The sequence below is a fragment of the Zingiber officinale genome, chromosome 2B, assembly GCF_018446385.1.
Source record: "Zingiber officinale cultivar Zhangliang chromosome 2B, Zo_v1.1, whole genome shotgun sequence".
Taxonomy (NCBI): Eukaryota; Viridiplantae; Streptophyta; class Magnoliopsida; order Zingiberales; family Zingiberaceae; genus Zingiber; species Zingiber officinale.
The window spans coordinates 140240404-140259702 of record NC_055989.1 but is presented as its reverse complement, the minus strand read 5'-3'; the positions used below and the strand labels follow the sequence as shown (position 1 = coordinate 140259702).

General features: G+C 38.4%; 1 protein-coding gene across 1 annotated transcript; it reads right to left on the bottom strand.

The window, feature by feature from the left end:
* Positions 1-8555: 8555 nt before the first annotated feature.
* On the bottom strand, positions 8556-11872 carry LOC122047469 (thylakoidal processing peptidase 1, chloroplastic-like). The gene is made up of 7 exons (XM_042608796.1): positions 10866-11872; positions 10439-10507; positions 10252-10320; positions 10084-10170; positions 9553-9620; positions 9313-9469; positions 8556-9103 (listed from the first exon to the last, which is right to left on the bottom strand). The coding sequence occupies exons 1-6, from the start codon at positions 11631-11633 to the stop codon at positions 9349-9351; spliced, it is 1182 nt and encodes a 393-aa protein (XP_042464730.1). The 5' UTR covers positions 11634-11872; the 3' UTR covers positions 8556-9103; positions 9313-9348.
* Positions 11873-19299: the final 7427 nt, after the last annotated feature.

Sequence of the window (19299 nt, the reverse complement as noted above, 5' to 3'; positions counted from 1 at the left end):
CTCAGATTAAATCGGACGGTCCAGAACAATTCGGGGCTTGATCAACGGCTGGATGAGTTCAGATCTGGATCAAAACTTCTGGATATTCATCAATGGACGGGATCTGCTCTTCATTAGGTCGGATGGACCATATTCTCAACGGATGGCTCAGATTTTTCTGATCTTCAATGAACGGTCCATAATGCTCCCAGGTATGATCACCTCATTAAGCCCTTGATTTGAGCCCAAATACGGTCTGATTTGATCGAGTCCATGACCCTTTTGATGCCTACAAAATAATAATCAAAGATTAGCATCAAATACCATGATAATTAACTAAATTGCAATTAAGTCCAAGATCACATGCAATTTATGAAATGTAATGTAAATGTGAGATTAGGCTATGAATAAACCATCAAAAGCATGCATTATGAATTAAAATAATATAGTTAAATCATGGTTATCAGTCTTTCTGTGTGATTGTTCTCTGTTTATTCCGCTGCTTTAACTCTTACGCCTTTACAATTCCGATAATCAAAACAAAATAGCCGCGAGCGCTATTCCCCCCCCCCCCCCCCCCCCCCCCCTCTAGCGCTTTGTAACGACCCTCTTCGATTTGGCTACCGTTTCGCACTTCATCGTCGATCGTCGTTTATGTCGTCGGCCCGTTTGGCGACCTCTCATGTCGTCGACGGACGACTTCACTCACAAGGACTTTCCACCTGGCGGTGGATTTTTGCCTCTCAGATTCGATCTAACCTCCGGACTTAAGTATTAGAGTTTATGATCTGCACTTGGTGACGCTCACTGGCTACCGTGATTCATAAATTCTAGTACTTAAGCCCGGAGGTCTAGAGTCCTCGAAGGCAAAAATCCACTGCCAGGTGGAAAGTCCTAGTGAGTAACGGCCAAGGGTCGTCGATCGACGACATTGAGGTCGCTAAATCGTCGACGACATAAACGACAAGAGGTCGCCAAACGGACCGCCAAACGGGCAAGAGGGTCGTCGAACAAAAGGCGCTTTTATCAGAACGACTCGGACCTCTTGGCCCGTTTAGCGACCTCGTCGTCGTCCGGCCCGTTTCGCGACGATCGTCGACAAGACTTTCCACCCGCGCGGATTTTACCTCCCGTGATTCGAACCCAAACCTCCGTGCTTAAGTATTGAGTTTATGAATCACTGTAACTGAGATCCAGATTGAACTCTAAACCTCCAGGCTTAAGTATTAGAGTTTATGAATCCTGGTAACCAAGTGAGATCATCTCACTTGGTTACCAGGATTCATAAACTCTAATACTTAAGCCTGGAGATTTAGAGTTCGAATCCTGGGAGAGGCAAAAAATCCACTGCCAGGGGTGGAAAGTCTTAGTGAGTAACGGCACGGCCAAGGGTCGTCGGTCGACGACATTAGAGGTCGCCAAATGGGCCGACGACATAAGGGCCCATGGTCGACGACATGAGAGGTTGCCAAATGGGCCGCCAAATGGGCCAAGAGGGCCGGGTCATTACACGCATCTCGATCCAACAATTGGTATCAGAGCGGGGTAGCGTTGATCTGGTGCAACCACCAATCACGCAATTTTTTCGTGGTGTTTTAAATTTTTCGGAGTCAACTGAAATTAGTATTATTGCTATATTCCATTTTTTTCTCGCTCGTATCGATTTCGCTCGAGGTTGGTGCAACACCACTCGAGTTAGTTTTTTTTTAATTCATACCGCACTGCTAATCCAGGATCAAGTCCTGGTACATTTTTTTCCCCCTGCTTCTTTGTGTGCAAGTTTTTTAATGGCCCTTCAAGAAGGCTCGAGCACTACCCGCCCCCCGCTCTTCTCCGGCGAAGACTTTGCCTATTAGAAGAACCGGATGATCTACCATCTCAAGACGTAAGTTGAGATATGGATCATCATCCAGACCGATCTCGAGCTACCACGTGACGGCACCGGAGAACCGGTTTCCTGCACCAACTGGGACGCCAGCATCAGGAAGAAGGTGGAAGCAGATGCCAAAGCCACTTGCATGCTACAATGCGGGTTGACAAAAGAAGAACTGAATAGAGTCGGACCATTTTCAAGTGCGAAGGAGCTGTGGAACAAACTAATCGAGCTGCACGAGGGCACGTCAGATGCTAAAGTAAGTAAGCGTTATTTAATTTTAAATAAATTGTATAATATTAAAATGCAGGAAGGTGAGACGGAGAACCAGCTTCACGCGCGCATTCGGGACCTACTCAACGGGCTTCATGCGATCGGCCAAAGGGTGGAAAACTGCGACGTAATAAGGTACGCGCTAAGCGCTTTTCCGAGGAACGCTTTGTGGGCATCCATGGTGGATGCTTACAAAGTTTCCAAGGATTTATCTTCAATAAAACTAGATGAATTATTTTCTGAATTAGAATTGCATGAGCAGACTAATGCGCGCCCGGTCGAGAAAGGTATTGCTTTGGTTGCAGGTACCAGCAAAACGCGCGAACCGACGACGAGGCGCAAATCCAAGTCCAAAGACGAATCGAACGCAGACGACGAAGACGAAGTTATTTCAAAACTGATAAAGCTTGTGCGGAAAATATGCAAGTCAAAAAGGGAAACTCAAACAACCAAGAAGGACAAGACTGGAGTCACCTGCTACGGATGCAACCAGAAGGGGCACTACAAACCAGACTGTCCAAACAAGAAGAAAAGAAAGAAAGCGTTGAAGGCAACCTGGTCCGAGTCGTCAGACAAATCCGAGTCCGACAAAGAAGAACCGACAAGCTTCCTCGCATTGCCAGTACAAGTAGACATTGACGAAACCGAGTCCGAATTTGAGTCTGAAACCGAGAGCGAGTCGGAAGCCGAGTCTGAGCAAAGCCACGAATCCGCATTCGTTTCCGAAGGACCAAACCCCACTGTAAGTTCACTACTCGCAGAATTTCAATTAGATAACTTGCATAAATTATTACCTTACTTAGTAAAAAAGTTGGCTAAATCCAACATCCGGGTTAAGTCGCTCCAAAAGGAGATAACAGCCCTTAAGGAAGCGACTGACTTGAGCTCTTTAACTGAGTTAGTTCAAATTGAAAACTCAACTCAAGTCCAACAACTTGAGGAAGAAAATTCCAATCTGAAAGCTCAAATTAAAGAACTCAAGAACACGTTGGATTGGTTCACCTTGGGCTCCAAGAATTTGGATCTGATTCTTGGAAAATAGCGAGCCGTGTACAACAAATCCGGACTTGGATTCAGAACCAAAAGTAAGTATAAATCATATCTATCTTTAGTAAATAGAAATAATAGAAGCTTAATTCAAGCATGGGTCCCCAAGTCAAACTTGGTTAATCAAGTTAGACCTGGTCACTATTGGGTCCCCAAGGATCAGATCCATTTCCTTGATAGACCATATCGAGGCTACGATCCAGGGGGAGCCAATAGAAAAACCATCTCAATAAATATATATATTGATTGATGCTTGTTTATTTATTTTCGTGCAATATTCATGCTTAGACTAGGATAGCTTAAGGATCTAGGCGTAATTTACACTTGCTAGTTAAATCTAGGAGTTTCAAAAAGAAAATTAAATATATATTTCTTTGAGCGATTCTGTCTAGGAAGGGGTGGATGATCCCATACCCAAGAAGGCCTAGAGCCTCGCCCTGACCTGGGAATCAATCATGGAAAGACATATTTAATTGACTATTTGGAAAACCTAAGTTTAACTCAAATGTAAATTACTCATTAGAAATAACCTAAATTCAAGATAATCATCTCACAAAATTACTTAAGATTACCTGATTGATAATTTTAAATCGGGTGAGATGGATCTAAGTTCAAATAAGTTCGAATTGTTCAAAATTTAAGCAAATTTAATTAAAATCAATTAAACCCAATCAACCTTTATTTTAAAAATCCTTTGAAAAATATTTGAAAAACTTATTCAAAATCCTTTGAAAAATATTTGAAAAACTTATTCAAAATCCTTTGAAAAATATTTTGAAACTCATTTTGAAACCCTTTAAAAATGATGTTGAAAATCATTTCAAAATTTGTTCCAAAAACTGAAAAATACACTTAAGCCTTAAATATTTACAAGAAAATTAATTTAAGTGTTTACTACTATATTGATTTCTCTCTTAGTTATTTTGATATATGACAAAGGGGGAGAGTATACGGAAATTCAAAGGAATTAAAGATTCAAAGGAGAGATTTTTTTAAGGGGGAGCTTCTATTAAGGGGGAGTTTTGTATGTACTTATGCCTTATTTATGCATGTGCTTACTTATGCCTATATGTTTTGCATCTTTTCGCTTAACTTTGAATTTCGGTTGCCATAATCAAAAAGGGAGAGATTGTTGGTGCAGGAAGCATCCGACGATCGAACCTGAGTTTTGATAATGGCAAAGGGTTCAAAGTTAAGCTTACTTGTTATTTAATGTATTTGAGTGGGTGTTTCAGGAAAGTCCTAACTGCAGTTAGGCAGGTCGAAAACCCTAGGGGGTGGTAACCCTATGCGGAAAGTCTTGGCGGGTCGAAGCTTCGGGCAAAAATCCTAGGGGGTGGTAACCCTAGGTTAAAATCCTGGTGTCGCGAACCGGGTAGAAGTTTGGAAGGGTCGAGGACCGGACGTCCAGCAGAAAGTCCGGAAGCTTCGAGTGCTGAGCAAAAGTCCAGTCGATCTGGAGGATCGCACTGGCAACAGGTAAATCTCCTGAGTGGAGTAGGTGAGGGCGCATTCCTCGCAGAGGGAACAGTAGGCGTCGGGTCGACCTAGGGTTTCCAGAAGGAAACCCGAAGTCTGACTCGGACAGTCCGGAGACTGTCAAACTTTCACTCTTATACTATCACTTATGTGTTATGAGCTAACTTTGTGCTACAGGGTATTTTTGTTTTTAACATATCTTGTAGGGACCAAAGTGCAAAATTGGCCTCGGATGAACAATACCGAGGCGCCTCCATGGAGCTTGGAGGCGCCTCGGGTGCAAAACCTTAGCTGGCTGCGAAGCAAGCTTGGAGGCGCCTTGAAGGAAGCCAAGGTGCCTTGGACAACTTGATGAAGGCACCTTGGAGAGACTGAAGGCGCCTTGAACCTGATAAGGTTCGACCAGTTCAGCCCTTATCTCCGCGGTTGACTCGGCTCATTCAAGGCACCTTGGTGAACAGTAAAAGGCGCCTTGAACACCCTTTATAAGGGATCTCGGCCAGCAGCTCATAACATGCAATTCCAAGTAATCTCTCTACGACCAGCTGCTAACGACACGATCCCGAACTGCTGTGACAACCACCCAACGACCCGGAGCTCCGAAACTTCAGTTTTTCTCACTATCGTTGGTATAATTCAATTGTTTATTGTTAGCTATTGTACTTCATCCTGTAATCATTTTTATCAAGCTTATAGTTGTTGCCCACGCAAAGCGATCAAGGATCGCGGGCCTTCGAGTAGGAGTCGATCTAGGCTCCGAACGAAGTAAAATCCCCTGCGTCTTTTTGTGTGATTGTTCTCTGTTTATTCCGCTGCTTTAACTCTTACGCCTTTACGATTCCGCTAATCGAAAAAAAATAGCCGCGAGCGCTATTCTCCCCCCCCCCCCCCCCCCCCCCTCTAGCGCTTCTCGATCCAACAAGATATCCCTCAAAAGGCTTGTTAAATTTAGCTAAGTATTTTTTAGATCTTTCAAAAATTGATAAATATTATTTACAAGGTTTCCAAATTTAACTAAGTGTTTTAAAGTTTTTTTAATTATTTTTAAAATTCAATTCTTTTTGAAAAAGCTTTCTAAACTAAGTGTCTTTAAAAAAATTAGCTAAATATTTTTTAGATTCTTTTAAAATTAAGCTAAGTATTTTTTGAATTTTTTTTTTAATTTTAACTTAATATTGTTCAAAAATATTTTCAAAATAAAGAAAATGTCTTTTAAAAAGGCTTTAAGAATTTAACGAAATATTTTTCAACAAAGTCTTTCAAATTTAATTTTTCAAATTAAGCATTTTACAAGCTTACCTAGTTTTTTAAACCTTTCAATATTTTTTTCAAATTTAGTTGAGTTACTTTTCAAAGTCAAAATAATTTTCCTTGGCTAAAGTCATTTTTCAAACTTAATCAAGAATATTAATTTCTAAAAGTTAAAAGTTTCACTTAGCTAAAAATTTTACAATAATATTAACTCTTAAAAGCTTAGTATTAAACGTCTTTATCTTTTCTAAACATTTTTGAAAAGTTAAAAACAAGCTAAGGTCATTAATCACTGTTCCTTTTTACTCCCTTGTTTATTTTGATATATGACAAAGGGGTGAGTAGGAAAATTCAAAGCAAAATTTAAAATTTAAATTAAAAAGAGCTTTTATTAAAGGGGAGTCTTACATCGTTAAAAGTTTAAGTATGTTTTACTTAAGGTATGCTTGCATTTAAATTTATTTACTTAAGCTTGCTTATGTTTCTTACTTAAACTTTGAAGATCATTTACGCATCTATTTTACTTAACTTTGAATTCCAATTGCCATAATCAAAAAAGGGGAGATTGTTGGTGCGGGAAACATCTGACGATCGAACCCAAGTTTTGATAATGGAAAAGGAATCAAAGTTAAGTTTATTTGTGATCTAACATGTCTGATGGAGATTGTAGGAAAATTCTAAGTGTTCTTAGGTAAAAGTTCTAGTTGCGATTAGACAAGGTGAAAATCCTAAGGAGTGGTAACCTTACGTCCTAGGGGGTGGTAACTCTAGATGGAGGAAAACTCTAAGGGGTGGTAACCTTAGGTTCTAGGGGGTGGTAACTCTAGGTGGAGGAAAACCCTAAGGGGTGGTAACCCTAGGTGGTGAAAATCCTAAGGGGGGGAGGTAACCTTAGGTGGAAAAAAACCCTAGGGGCGGTAACCCTAGGTCCTAGGAGGTGATAACCCTAGGCAGAAAGTCTAGTTGGTCTGGAGAATCGGACTGGCATCAGGTAATCTCTCCTGAGGGGAGTAAGTGAGGGTGCGTTCCCCACAGAGAGAACAATAGGCGTCGGGTCGACCTAGGGTTTTCGGTCGGAAATCCGAAGTCAGACCCGAACAGTCCGATGACTGTCGATCACTTGATTTATCATGTTTATATCTGTTCTAACTTTGTCTTGCAGGGTATGTTGTTGTTTTGGGACTAACATGTCTTGCAAGTACAAAAGGAACAAACTAAGCCTCGGATGAACAGTGTCTGAGACGGCTCCATGGAGCTTGGAGGCGCCTCGGGTGCAAAATAGAAGTTGGCTGCAAAGAGGAGCTGGAGGCGCCTCGGATGGAGCTGAAGACACCTTAGAGCAGGGCTTGGAGGCGCCTTGGACTTGCCATGGAGGTGCCTCAAGCAGGATAAGCGACGAAGGTTTTTGTGCTGATCCACGCGACTGACTCGGGAGGCTTGGAGGTGCCTCTAGCAGTGTATAAAAGGGGTGTTCGAGCAACAGCTTGAATAAATCAATTCTAAAGTGACCTTCTCTCGTGTGCTGCTAACAAGACGACCCAAAAGTGTTGTTGCAAGTACCCCCACAATCCGAAGTTGTGTTTTCTTCATCTCTAGTTATCGGTATAAATTTTCTTTTCAATACATTTAATTGTAAATACTTATTGTACTCTTATTGATTTTATAGTTGTTGCCCACCGAAAAACGATTAACGATTGCGGGCCTTGGAATAGGAGTCGCCCTAAGCTCCGAACCAAGTAAATCCTTGGTGTCTGTGTGTGTTTGATATTTCTTTCTATTCCGCTGCTTACTCGTCGAATTTTTCAAATCTGAAACATGTAAAAACTACGAATACTATTCACCCCCCTTCTAGCACAATCTCGATCCAATATTTAAGAGTGATTAACTGAAATTCATAGATCGTAAACATGAGTTTCAAACCACATTATATCATCCAAGCATTATTCATCTCTGTTTAGTCATCCCATCATCATATCTTTACAATCCTAACACGTTATCCCGTAATGATCTTGCCTGAAAGTGAGAATCCTTAGACATATTGAGATCATATTCAATAATTAATTAGAATTTATGAAATAACATTTTACCAAGAACACATCAATATATATTCCAAGTCATTTTTTTTATCTTCTTCATAAGCCCAACAAATGAGGGGACACAAGATAGGAGTCAAAGCCACACTCTTATGGAAATGGGATGCAACATGGCCACCGAGGGAGACTCACCCATCAGCTCAAAACATGCATCAACATATGCAAACAAGATCCGACTCAACCGTTGAGTCTCCTTCAACCTAACCAGCTCAATCTCACTTCCCGCTGAACCATCCAAAACCAACCCATCAACATTGTTTGCAACAACCACACCAAATCCTTGGGCAATTTAAATATCATAATTACAACTGTAATAATTTTTGTCTGTAAAAAGTTGATTGTCATTGCTGACCAAGATGATTCATCAAACTAATTAATTAACAGCCCATTGTAATATGATATGCCATATAGTGTTCAGGATAACTAAACAAACCTAGAACACAATCTATGAATATAACGAGAGCCACGCAATTCTCTTCCTCTATTCATCATGCAGCAACATCAACTGCACTTTGTATCTCAAACAATCCCTGCCACCGTTCTACATTCCCACACAGAAATATCACTAGCTTTTTGAACATTTAACATATCTACATTCAAATTATTACATTCATAAAACCATCTATTCAAGTTCATAACATATAAGAAAGTGAGCCACTCGAGCACACTAATCACAATATATCGACAGTGAAAATATGCCAATGTGATAATCAAAACAATTGCATCTTGCATAAACATTCTCCCACCTTCAATTTTTTCATTTCATTTTTGGGCAACAAAATCACACAGAATCCTGCAGACCTTCTAGTCATTGTGAATGACCAGTGTTAACTCTGCCAGATTTTTCAATAAAGGGCTGTCTTAATGTGGATTTCGGAATTGAATCTGCCTAATCCTATGGCTGAATAGGTGGCCTCCATGCAGATTCCGCATGGCCAAACAGAGCAGAATGAACTTGGCATTACATGACAAATAAAAAACCCACCGTCTTGTTGATGGGCTGAAAGCTTCACCTGATTTCCTCACATCGTAAGCACTAAAGTCGGAAATATACAGTCCCTGGTCTTAGGTTGATGGATTAAATGTCAGGAAACTATTGTCCCCAGACCTGCAAAGCAAAAGGTTCAATATTATGGAATGCCTGAGCAATGTGCCAAAAAAGTTGTGGATGATTAAAATGCCTCCTACATATTGAGAAGGCATAACACAATTCAACAGGTGGATTAGATATTGAACCATTGACAGCATTGTCCGAGAATGGGCATAAAGCAAAAAAGATAAAAGAAAATGAAGGGCGGGAACTCTTGCAAAATCTACCTCTTCAGTCTTTATGGTTCTTGAAGAAGAGAAGTATCAAGAAATTTCCATCACATTTGGCATCACACTTGGTTCGTAGATAGTGTCAGAGATTCTTGATGGAGGCCAGTAGCGGAGAACTGACCTTCCAAGAATGTTCTTTACTGGAAGAGACCCCCTGAAACACCAAAATGGTGGTCATAAGTCTTCCATCTTTGAAACTTTCCAAACATGTCTTTAACTTAGAAAAGAAGTATTCACCAATTATGTGAGTCAAAGCTGTGGTTACGATTATCCCCCAGCACAAAGACACAACCTTCAGGAACAAACTGCAGAAGAGAATCCAGAAATCAGTAAATATGTCAAATATAACCTTTTTTAGCAGCTAACTAATAAAACAAATTTGTGATTCATTATAAAAAAAAAAGAAGATTTCCCAGAACATTAGCAGCTTGTGTAGATGTATAAAGTCTAGATTTTTTTTCTTTTGAAAACCAATAATTTTTTAGGTTTTAAGTATCCATAAAACTATCAGCTCAAAAATTAGTTTGTGTTTGCAAGTACAGATAATTGTTGCATTCTCTTGCTTACAAAGCATCATAAACCAAACTAAAAAGTAATATTACTTGAGTATTGTAAGCATGGCTAAAACACACTTATATTCTATGAGTTAATAAGAAAAAGCAACATAGCAAATTTCATCAAATATCAGCAGGCAGCAGCCCAAGAAAATGAAAATCATTTTAAGGTAAAATATTTAAAGAAAAAAAAAAGTCAGAGCACATGCCATACCACTGATTTCATTTCATAGTCAGGTGGCTCAAGAATAAATTCCTCATCTTGGATCACACCATTCACCAACAATTTGCCACTATGAACCTGATAAACAAAAGAAAGTTAAGTCATTTGATAATTACCTGTTGCATGGTAAGAGCATGAATAAGTAGAAAACAGCCTTACTTCAACAACATCCCCAGCTACAGCCACAACTCTTTTGATAAAGACATCAGCTGATGTAAATCCATATTCCTGCACCAAAGGATTTTTTTTTTCTGAATCGATGATCATCTCAAAACCATAATTTTGGTTCTCAAGAGTTCGGATCTTTCAATGAATGTTTAGTCTGAAATAAAAAAACCAAAAATACCTGTAGGATTGAAGGAGCTCTGAAGATAACAATATCTGTGACTTCAGGTTCTCCGAATAGATAAGAGACCTGTAATTTTAACATGCACAATGAATGTTAGCAAAAATGAAATTGATAACCAACCACTATAATGCAGTGAATATTAAATCCCAGCTAGCAGCAAGTAAAATTTGAAAGATCACTTATTTATGATTTGGTTTGTTTGTTTCTTTTTGAAATTATTATGTTATAAATCAGAAATTACCATGTGCTAGCATTTAAAAGGTTCGACAATGTACAGGTTAGATCAGCCATAGCAAACAATATTACTAAATCTAAAATACGTAATGCAAAACAGTTTGTTCTAACAGATTTTAGAATGTCATAACTAGGCAAAAAATGTTAAGGGTAATTATAATCCACTTGGGGAAGAAACACTAAGTGATACCTTCTCAGCCAAAATTCGATCGCCCACTTCAAATGTTGGAAGCATCGACTTGGAAGGGATCAATTTTGTCTCTGCCAAGAATGATCCATACAGAAGCGGAACAGTCAGTGCTGCAAATAATGTCTTGGCATCATCTGAACAAGAGCTCAGGAACCGCGAGATCCAGCTCCTCTTATCGCGGGAGTTCATCATATCGTATGTTTCTTTCAACTCTCTCATCAAATTTACTCTGGCACCGGAGCTACGACACTCCTTAGACTCTCCACTCGGTTTGCCAGGAGAAATCATTGCCGTTTCTTCCAAAGGAGGATCTGAAGAACAAGTTCCTCCCTTATCCACTGAGTCGACTCTTGTCGACCCGGTAAGGAACTCATTGCACGGGAACCACCTGGACGTCTGGAACAGAGGGATCAAAGACGACGGCTTGAAGCCCATCGTCGACATCGAAGAGGCACTCATTAAGCATCCTTCCGTTGATCTGGAGCCGGAAGACATCACAGAGAACAGGCCTGGAGCAAGAGAAGGTCCCAACTCCTTAGCCTGCACGGCTTCGGAGAAGAAAACCTGGGCCGAGTCCTGGTGAGAGACGGATCGGCATTCGAGGATCGGCGGGGGACTATGCTCGGAAGCATTCCTTGCGAATAGGGGAACGGGACGCCCAGCGTCGTGGAAAAGACGAACGTTTCCGCCGCAGCGGACCCCAACGGCGGCGGCGGTAAGGTTTTGGGCGAGGTAGCCGGAGAAGGAGACGGTGAGTCGGATAGCCATAGTCGCAACGTAGGAGATGTGTCGGAGGATGGGATACACTGGGTCGGAGAAAAAACGCGAGGAGGAGGGGAGACGGCGGATCAGAAGGCGTAACCCATTCCGACGACGGAGGAAGCCAAACCGGACACGGGCAGGGGGAATCGGGAGAACTCGGTCGGCGCCGGAGGGATCGGAAAGCTAGAGAGTCGGCCGGAGTAGAAGGGCAGCCGGCAGCTGAAACCAAGTGTGAAAGGAAAAGCCAGTGTGGCTCGTATAAAGAATAAAGGATTATAATAAGGCCTCGACTTGTTCATAATTACATCATTGCCAATGTTTTCCCCTATCGATTTGGGTGAATGGTTCTTCACTCGATCATGGATGGCATTTATGTAATATAAGTTGAATGGAGAGGGCTTCTGGTATTCTCTTACATTGACCTTGAGCCATAGTTGGCTGCGGGGAAAATACCGGAAAGAAGGCTCCCCGACGTTTCCTTTTATTTATTTATTTATTCAAAATTTAAAACTAATCTCTATATTATGCAATATTATATAATATTATATGGATGTGCTGTCGGACTTGGCAAAACCAAATGATTCAAAAAGGTGTATCCATTAAAAAAAAAATTATATATACTAATACTTATTATATTAAAATATTTTTCATCAACTTAATTAAAATTATTATTATTAATTATAATTATAATAATAATAAAGATATTTTCTGAAAAAATATATAAAAAAAATAAGCTTTTAAAAAAATTAAATTAAAAATTAATTTTTATAGAAAATATAAATATTATTTATTAAAATAAAATATATGAACATGAATATCATCCCAATAATAATTTCCTTTTTAATCTATTCTCATGGTAACAATTCTTTCTCTCGTAGTAACCAGTTCAATCCTATCCTAAGGCTTAAAAATATCTATTTATACAAATAAAACAAGAGGTTGTTGTTATATATTGCATTACTCATCCTCTAAAAGTTTTATTAAAGCCCAAAGTATTCATGACACCATTAGGAAAATTTCAACTGATTGTATCATGTCTTTCTTAAATCTACTTTGATAATAGCATAGCATTTCTTATATCAAGTAAATATTCTATGTAAGGAATATTATAGTATGAAATAGGTATATAATCCTTAATTGTCCACTGATGCGGCTTCTTAATTAAAAAAATTATCATTTGTTTTAAGGAAGACAAGTTACTTTTGCCTCCCCTATATATTTGTTATAAATTTATTATTGTAAAATAATAGTATAATTGATCCCTTCCAATTCATAATATTTTTTTAATAAAATATTTTATATTAGAAACGCTTGGACGCGGAAGCAACTCCGTGAGGTAAGCCGATGCGTCAGATCACATTTAATAAAGTGGTCACAACATGGAATAGCGATTGTAACTATAATGATATTCAAAAAAAAATCTGTTTTTGAAATTTGAAGTTTGACTGGTAGAATATTGCAACGTGACGGATACTAATGAAAGCAATTTTTGACTGGCGGGCTTTGTTTCTCGACGACGACTCCTGTGACCCTGATTGTTATTTTTTAATACAGTTTTTTGATTTATCACCTCATATATGATAGTAAGATTGATTATGTAGGATCGTTGAGATGATAAATTTTATCTTTTTGCTATCATTGATTGTTATTTTTTAAATAAGTTTAACTTAGATTTTATTGTGTTATTTATATGTGTATCTAAGTGCGTAAAATTTAAGAGAATATATAGGTATCGATGGAGGAACATCAGAGATGATAAAATCTCAGCGGAAAACGTAAGTGATTGAGAAAGGTGGTATAAGAAAAGAGTTAATGAATCTGATGTATCCGAGGTATAAAGGGTTATGAAAAAATATTTTTAGTGAAGTGAGAAGGATGTATGAGAGTGAATCGAAAGGGTTTACGGATGAGAAGCCGAAAGGAAGATGGGTCAAGGTGATCGAAATCGAGTTCAATCGGGTGATCTCACTTTGGGCGACCGGAGAAGGCGAAATCAGCGAATGGTCAAGTATAAAGGTTGACCATGTTGATGCAGGAAGTACCAGATGATCAAATCTAAGTTTTGATAATGGCAAACAGTTCAAAGTTAAGGCTTGTTATTGTTCTAACAAGTCTGACTTAGTGTGCAAAATAGTCCTAAGTGATCTTAGGCAAGGTAAAAGTTGTTGGTACCCCCAAGGTTGTTTTAATATGATTAAACAAGTTAAGTTAGGTCTTGTTGTGTTTAACCTTGTGTCTAAGTGTTCAGGAACTTAGGAGCACAGGGAGTCGAGCAAAAGATGCAGCTAGCAAGAAGGACGGCACGGGAGAGAATCGACTGGCTCGGTGCGTCTGAATGACGAGGTGCTGCGGAAGAGTATGCAGATAGACGAAAAGGAGGCGCGCAGTGTTTCCAAGGGATGAGAAGTCGGAGCGGAAGCTTGCTTGAAGAGAAGGCCGGATGTTGGGTTCGAGTGAACCCTATTCTGGATGGCCGAAATCGCCCAAGTGAACGGAGCCGGAGCAGAAGACCCGGACCAAAGCAAGCTGAGCCGGAGCGAAATGCCCAGACTGGAAAAAGTCAACGTGGTTGACTTTCTTGGGCGCCCTGATTGGAGTTTTATCCAGATCGTGTTTGACTGCGATCCGTTGCGAAGGGGATAAAGTTTATCCCCCTCTAGGCGCTTGGAACCCTTCCAGGTGTCCCGACCAAGACTATAAATACAGTCTTGGTCCAAGAAGTTAAATACAACAAGCATTCTTGCAACAACACTTGTACGCTTCCAGTTTTCCATTTAGCTTTATGTTTTTGTGCGATCATTGTAGTAAAGAGGCTTCTCCGCCTGAAAGAGATATTAGTGCGCACTATTTCCTTGAATTAATAACCTCCCTGATTATAACCAAGTAAAAATTTCTATGCCTCTGTCTTTTTGATTTCCTTTTTTTTATGCAAGTGTTTGTTTAAGTTATAATTTAAAGAATGTATTTTTGTTTGATTTTGTGCATGGACTATTCACCCCCCTCTAGCCGACCATCAAGGGTCCTAACAAGTGGTATCAGAGCAAGATTCACTTCAGGATGACTAACCACTGAATGAAGCATATGAGATGACCGGACCAAGCATTTACACACCAAAGTTCGAGGGGGAGTTCACGAGCTGGAAAAAAATAATGGAGGTATTTTTCAAAATAGACTTCGATTTATTATTAATAATGGAATTCGATTTTGAAGCGTCCGAAAGCAAGCAAAAGTATCAATGGATGAAGAAGGAACAAGCAGACTTTGTAGCAAACGGCAAAGCAGAGTTTCATCTGCTGAGCGTCCTCCCGCCACAAGAAGTCAACTGTATTGGAGCTTACGGGTCCGCCAAGGAGCTCTGGGAAAAATTCCTAGAACTTCACGAAAGAACCTCGGAGGTGAAACTTCTAAGATGGGACTTACTTCATAACCAGATCAGCAACCTCCGATTAGAAGAAAACAAAACAATTACATACCTTCACTCGAGGATCAAGAAGCTCATCACTGGACTTTCGAATCTTGGAGAAAAGGTAAGCAACCGAGATTCGCTAAGGTACGCTCTTAATGCATTCCCTAGAAATACGAAATTGACATCATTAGTATATGCCTACTATATCGCTAAGAATTTAGAATTTGTTACCTTAGAAGAGTTATTTTCAACCTTTGAAGTCCATGAATCGAGATGTACAGATATAAAGGAGTCGAAGCATGACATTACCCTTAAAGCAAAGATGGACGAATAAAGTTCAGAGTCCTCTCTCGATGACGACGAAATGATAATGATGGTAAGACGTTTTAAAAAGTTACTTAAATCTAGAAAAACTAACCATCCGCAGGATAGAAAGAGAAGAACGATCAGATGCTACCACTGCAATGAAGAAGGGTATGTTAAAGACAACTGCCCTAAGTTAAAGATCAACAAGAAGGACAAAGGCAAGAACAAGTACAAGACTCTAAAGGCGACGTGGGATGAAATATTGTCCGAATTAGAGGTCGAAGTCTTTTTTGGACTTGCATTGATGGCAAGTCATCAAGAAGACGAACACGAAGAAATCTCATCTGAAATGAGCATTGAGAGCATCGATGAAGGGGGAGCGTCAACAGAAGAAAGCAGCAGTTTAGGGGGAGCTACGGACAATGAGATTGATAAGGTAAGTCAGGTATGATCTCTTCCACCTGATAAGTTATTTAAATGTATTAAATTATTAACTAAAGATTGTTGTAAACTTGAAAAAGAAAATAAAGAGTTGAAATTAATTCTAGCTAAATCTTGTCCATTAGAAGAATTTGACAAAGTAAAATTGAAAAATGATATTTTGCAAAAAGAAATAAAGAACTTGAAAAATCATGCATGCTCATATAATATAAGTAGTAGAAAATTTAATGGTTTAAATTGAAATTTTTATTACCACAAAGGATAAATTAAAAAAAAATTCAGAAATATATACCAAAGAAATGTCTAGTTAACCCAGTTAGAAGGAACCTATATTGAGTTCCAAAAACTTGTCTAAATTAAAGTTTAATTAGACTTAGGGTTTTCAGAGAGTACATTAAATATTTGATTTCATTATGAGGTTTTGTTTAGAAGTGGCTGATGATCCAATAACCAAGAAAGCCTAGTGTCTCGCCACAGCCTGGAAGCTAATTAATGAAATAAAATGTTTAATTAACTAACTAATAAAAACATTTAATTATAATTAAAAAATATTTTAAATAGTTACTCATTTTTTTTAATCTTTTTAAACTTAGAAATTTTAACTTAGAATTTTTTTTAAGTATCAGCTTTACTTTTTCCAAAATTATTTCTACAAAATTAGTTGTTGCAAACTTAGAAAAATATTGATATTATATCAAAAAAAAATTTAGAAATTTTTTTCTAAAATTATTTTAACTGATATAAAAAAAACTTGATAAGTTCCTCAAAATGTTGAAAATCATTTTTTTAAAAAAAACTAAAAACTTTCCTTTTTTTTTTTTGAAAAATTTAACCCTTAGATTTTTTTTGGTACCCCATTTTTTATGTGATCAAAGGGAGAGACGGGAAGATTAAGTCTAGGGGAAGGTAGTTTAACCTTTTTAAAATTTTTACATTTTAATTGTAAATTTATTTCTTTTACCTTATGTTAGTTTACCCTTTACCAAGCAGAAGATTTGATCCATATGGGTTACACGGATTCTGACTTCCAATCAGATAGGGACAATAGTAAGTCTACATCAGGCTATGTGTTTACTTTAGGAGGTGGAGCCATAGTATGGAGGAGTGTTAAGCAGAAATACGTTTCAGACTCAACCATGGAAGCTAAGTATGTGACAGCCTCTGAGGCAGCCAAAGAAATAGTATGACTCAGGAACTTCTTGATGGACTTAGATGTGATTCCTGGTTTGCCCAAAATCATCACAATTTATTGTTATAATAGCGGTGCAGTAGCAAACTCGAAGGAACCACGAGCCCATAAGGCAAGTAAACACATAAAGCGCAAGTACAACCTGATACGAGACATCATAAAGCGAGGAGAAGTTGTTGTCGCCAAGATTGCATCAGTGGATAACCTGGCAGATCCTTTCACTAAGGCCCTTCCGACGAAAGCTTTTGATCGACGTGTTGAAGGAATGGGAATAAGATGTATGACAGTGTTTATGACAGCATAGTCTTTTAGTATAAGTGAGAGATTGTTAGAGTGTATACTAAAAGTCTAGCTTTTTGTAAACATTTGTTTTTGAAATAAAAGAATCACATTGGTCAAATGCCTACATTTATATGCTAAGTGTAGTTGTTCAATTAATTTATATTGTAGATAACATGGTATGTGGTGTCACACACAGAAAATCATGTTATCAGTTCCTTATAAATTATAAACAGTAGCTCACGACTAAGATGAATAGGAACAAACCATTGAAATAGTCGTAGTATAATTTGATATTAGTTTATCTTGACTATAAAATTACACTGGTACACTATGAGTGTATTGAGCAAGACCATTTGAGATAGCTTCTTTTTATACTGACTAAATAAAAGAACAAGACATCTGTTATTATGGAAGTGTGTGCTCTTAATCCTAATATAATAACAAGCACATATACTTAATATTTATTTCTTTAATTTATTAAAGGGTGTGATTTAGTTCGATAAATCAATAGGCCTGATAAGTTGGGAAATAATATTATTTATAATGTGTTGTTGAGTATAAAAGGAAATTGTGTCCTAGGAATCTAGGTTGATGATGTCCCCAAGAGGAGCTCATAAGGATTGTCATGTAAACCCTGCAGGTGGACTTAGTCCGACATGACAATGAAGTTGAGTGGTACTACTCTTGGAGCTAGATATCAATTAAGTGAGTTGTCATTAACTCATTTAATTAGTGGGCATTTTATATCTTAAACATAGGAAAATTAACATACTTATGATAAGAAGGAGCTCAAAATGTAATTTGGGATTGATGTGGTAGTTCAATAATAGCTCTTTAGTGGTATAAGTTATTATTGATAAATTTGAGTTGGGTGTTCGAGGCGAACATGGGAAGCTCAAGTTCATCGGGAGACCATAATCAATTCCTCCTCTCGGTCCCTATTGTAGCCTCTTATATATAACCTTATATCCACCCAAAGCCTAGCCTCTTAGCCCATGCTAGGGGTCGGACCCTATCCTTGCTTGGAGCCCAAGCAAGGGGTCGGCCAAGCCAAGCTTGGTGCTTGAGCTAGGTTCGGCCAAGCCTTGCTTGGTGCCCAAGCAAGGGGCCGGCCAAGTGTGAAAAGGGAAGAGGGATTTTATTAAAAATAAAATTTTGATAAAATTTTTCCTTTTATGTTTTCATCCACATGATTTTAAAAGAGGGTTTTAAATTTTAAAATCTTTCCTTTTATAGATTTTCTACAAATAATTAAAAGAGAGATTAGATATCTTTCCTTATTTGTAGTTATCTATAATGTGAAAGAAAGATTTTAATTTTTTGACAAAACTTTATTTTTTATAACCATGATATAAAAGGAATTTTATTTTTATCTCTTATCTTTTATAGATATCCATAAAAGGATTTAAAAGAGAGAGATTTTAATTTATAAAATGTTCCTTTTATAGCCAACCACAAAAGGGATTTATAAAGAGAGATTTTAATTTTTATTTAAAATCTTTCCTTGTTTGGTTTTACAAGAGGTGGCCGACCAATATAAAGGAATAAAAGGAAGTTTTATTTTTGTTATAAAACTTTCCTTTTTTGGATTCACCAAGGAATATAAAAGAGGTGGAGAGGGTGCCTTCATGAGACACACAACCTATTATATTGTTCCTCTCCTCCATCCTTGGTGGTCGGCCCTACCACTTCTCCTTCTCTTCTTCATTGTGGCTGGCGGCATCTTCCTTGGTGGAGCACTTGGTGGCTGGTAGCTTGGAGGTGAAGAAGTAGAGGAAGGAGGCATTGTTTTCTAGTATCCCTTGGAGCATTGTGGTGGTAGCCGAAACTTGGAAGCAAGGAGGGCTTTGGTGGTTTTCTTCTTGGTAGATCGTCACTCACACGACGTCCAAGAAAAGAAGAGGAATACAATAGAATATCAAGAGGTTGTTGCTTATAAAGAAAAGTATAACTAGTAGTTTTATTCTGCATCATACTAGTTTTCTTTATATGGATTTTGAAATACCAAACACAAGAGGCTTACGATTCTAGGTTATCGAATTTATGTT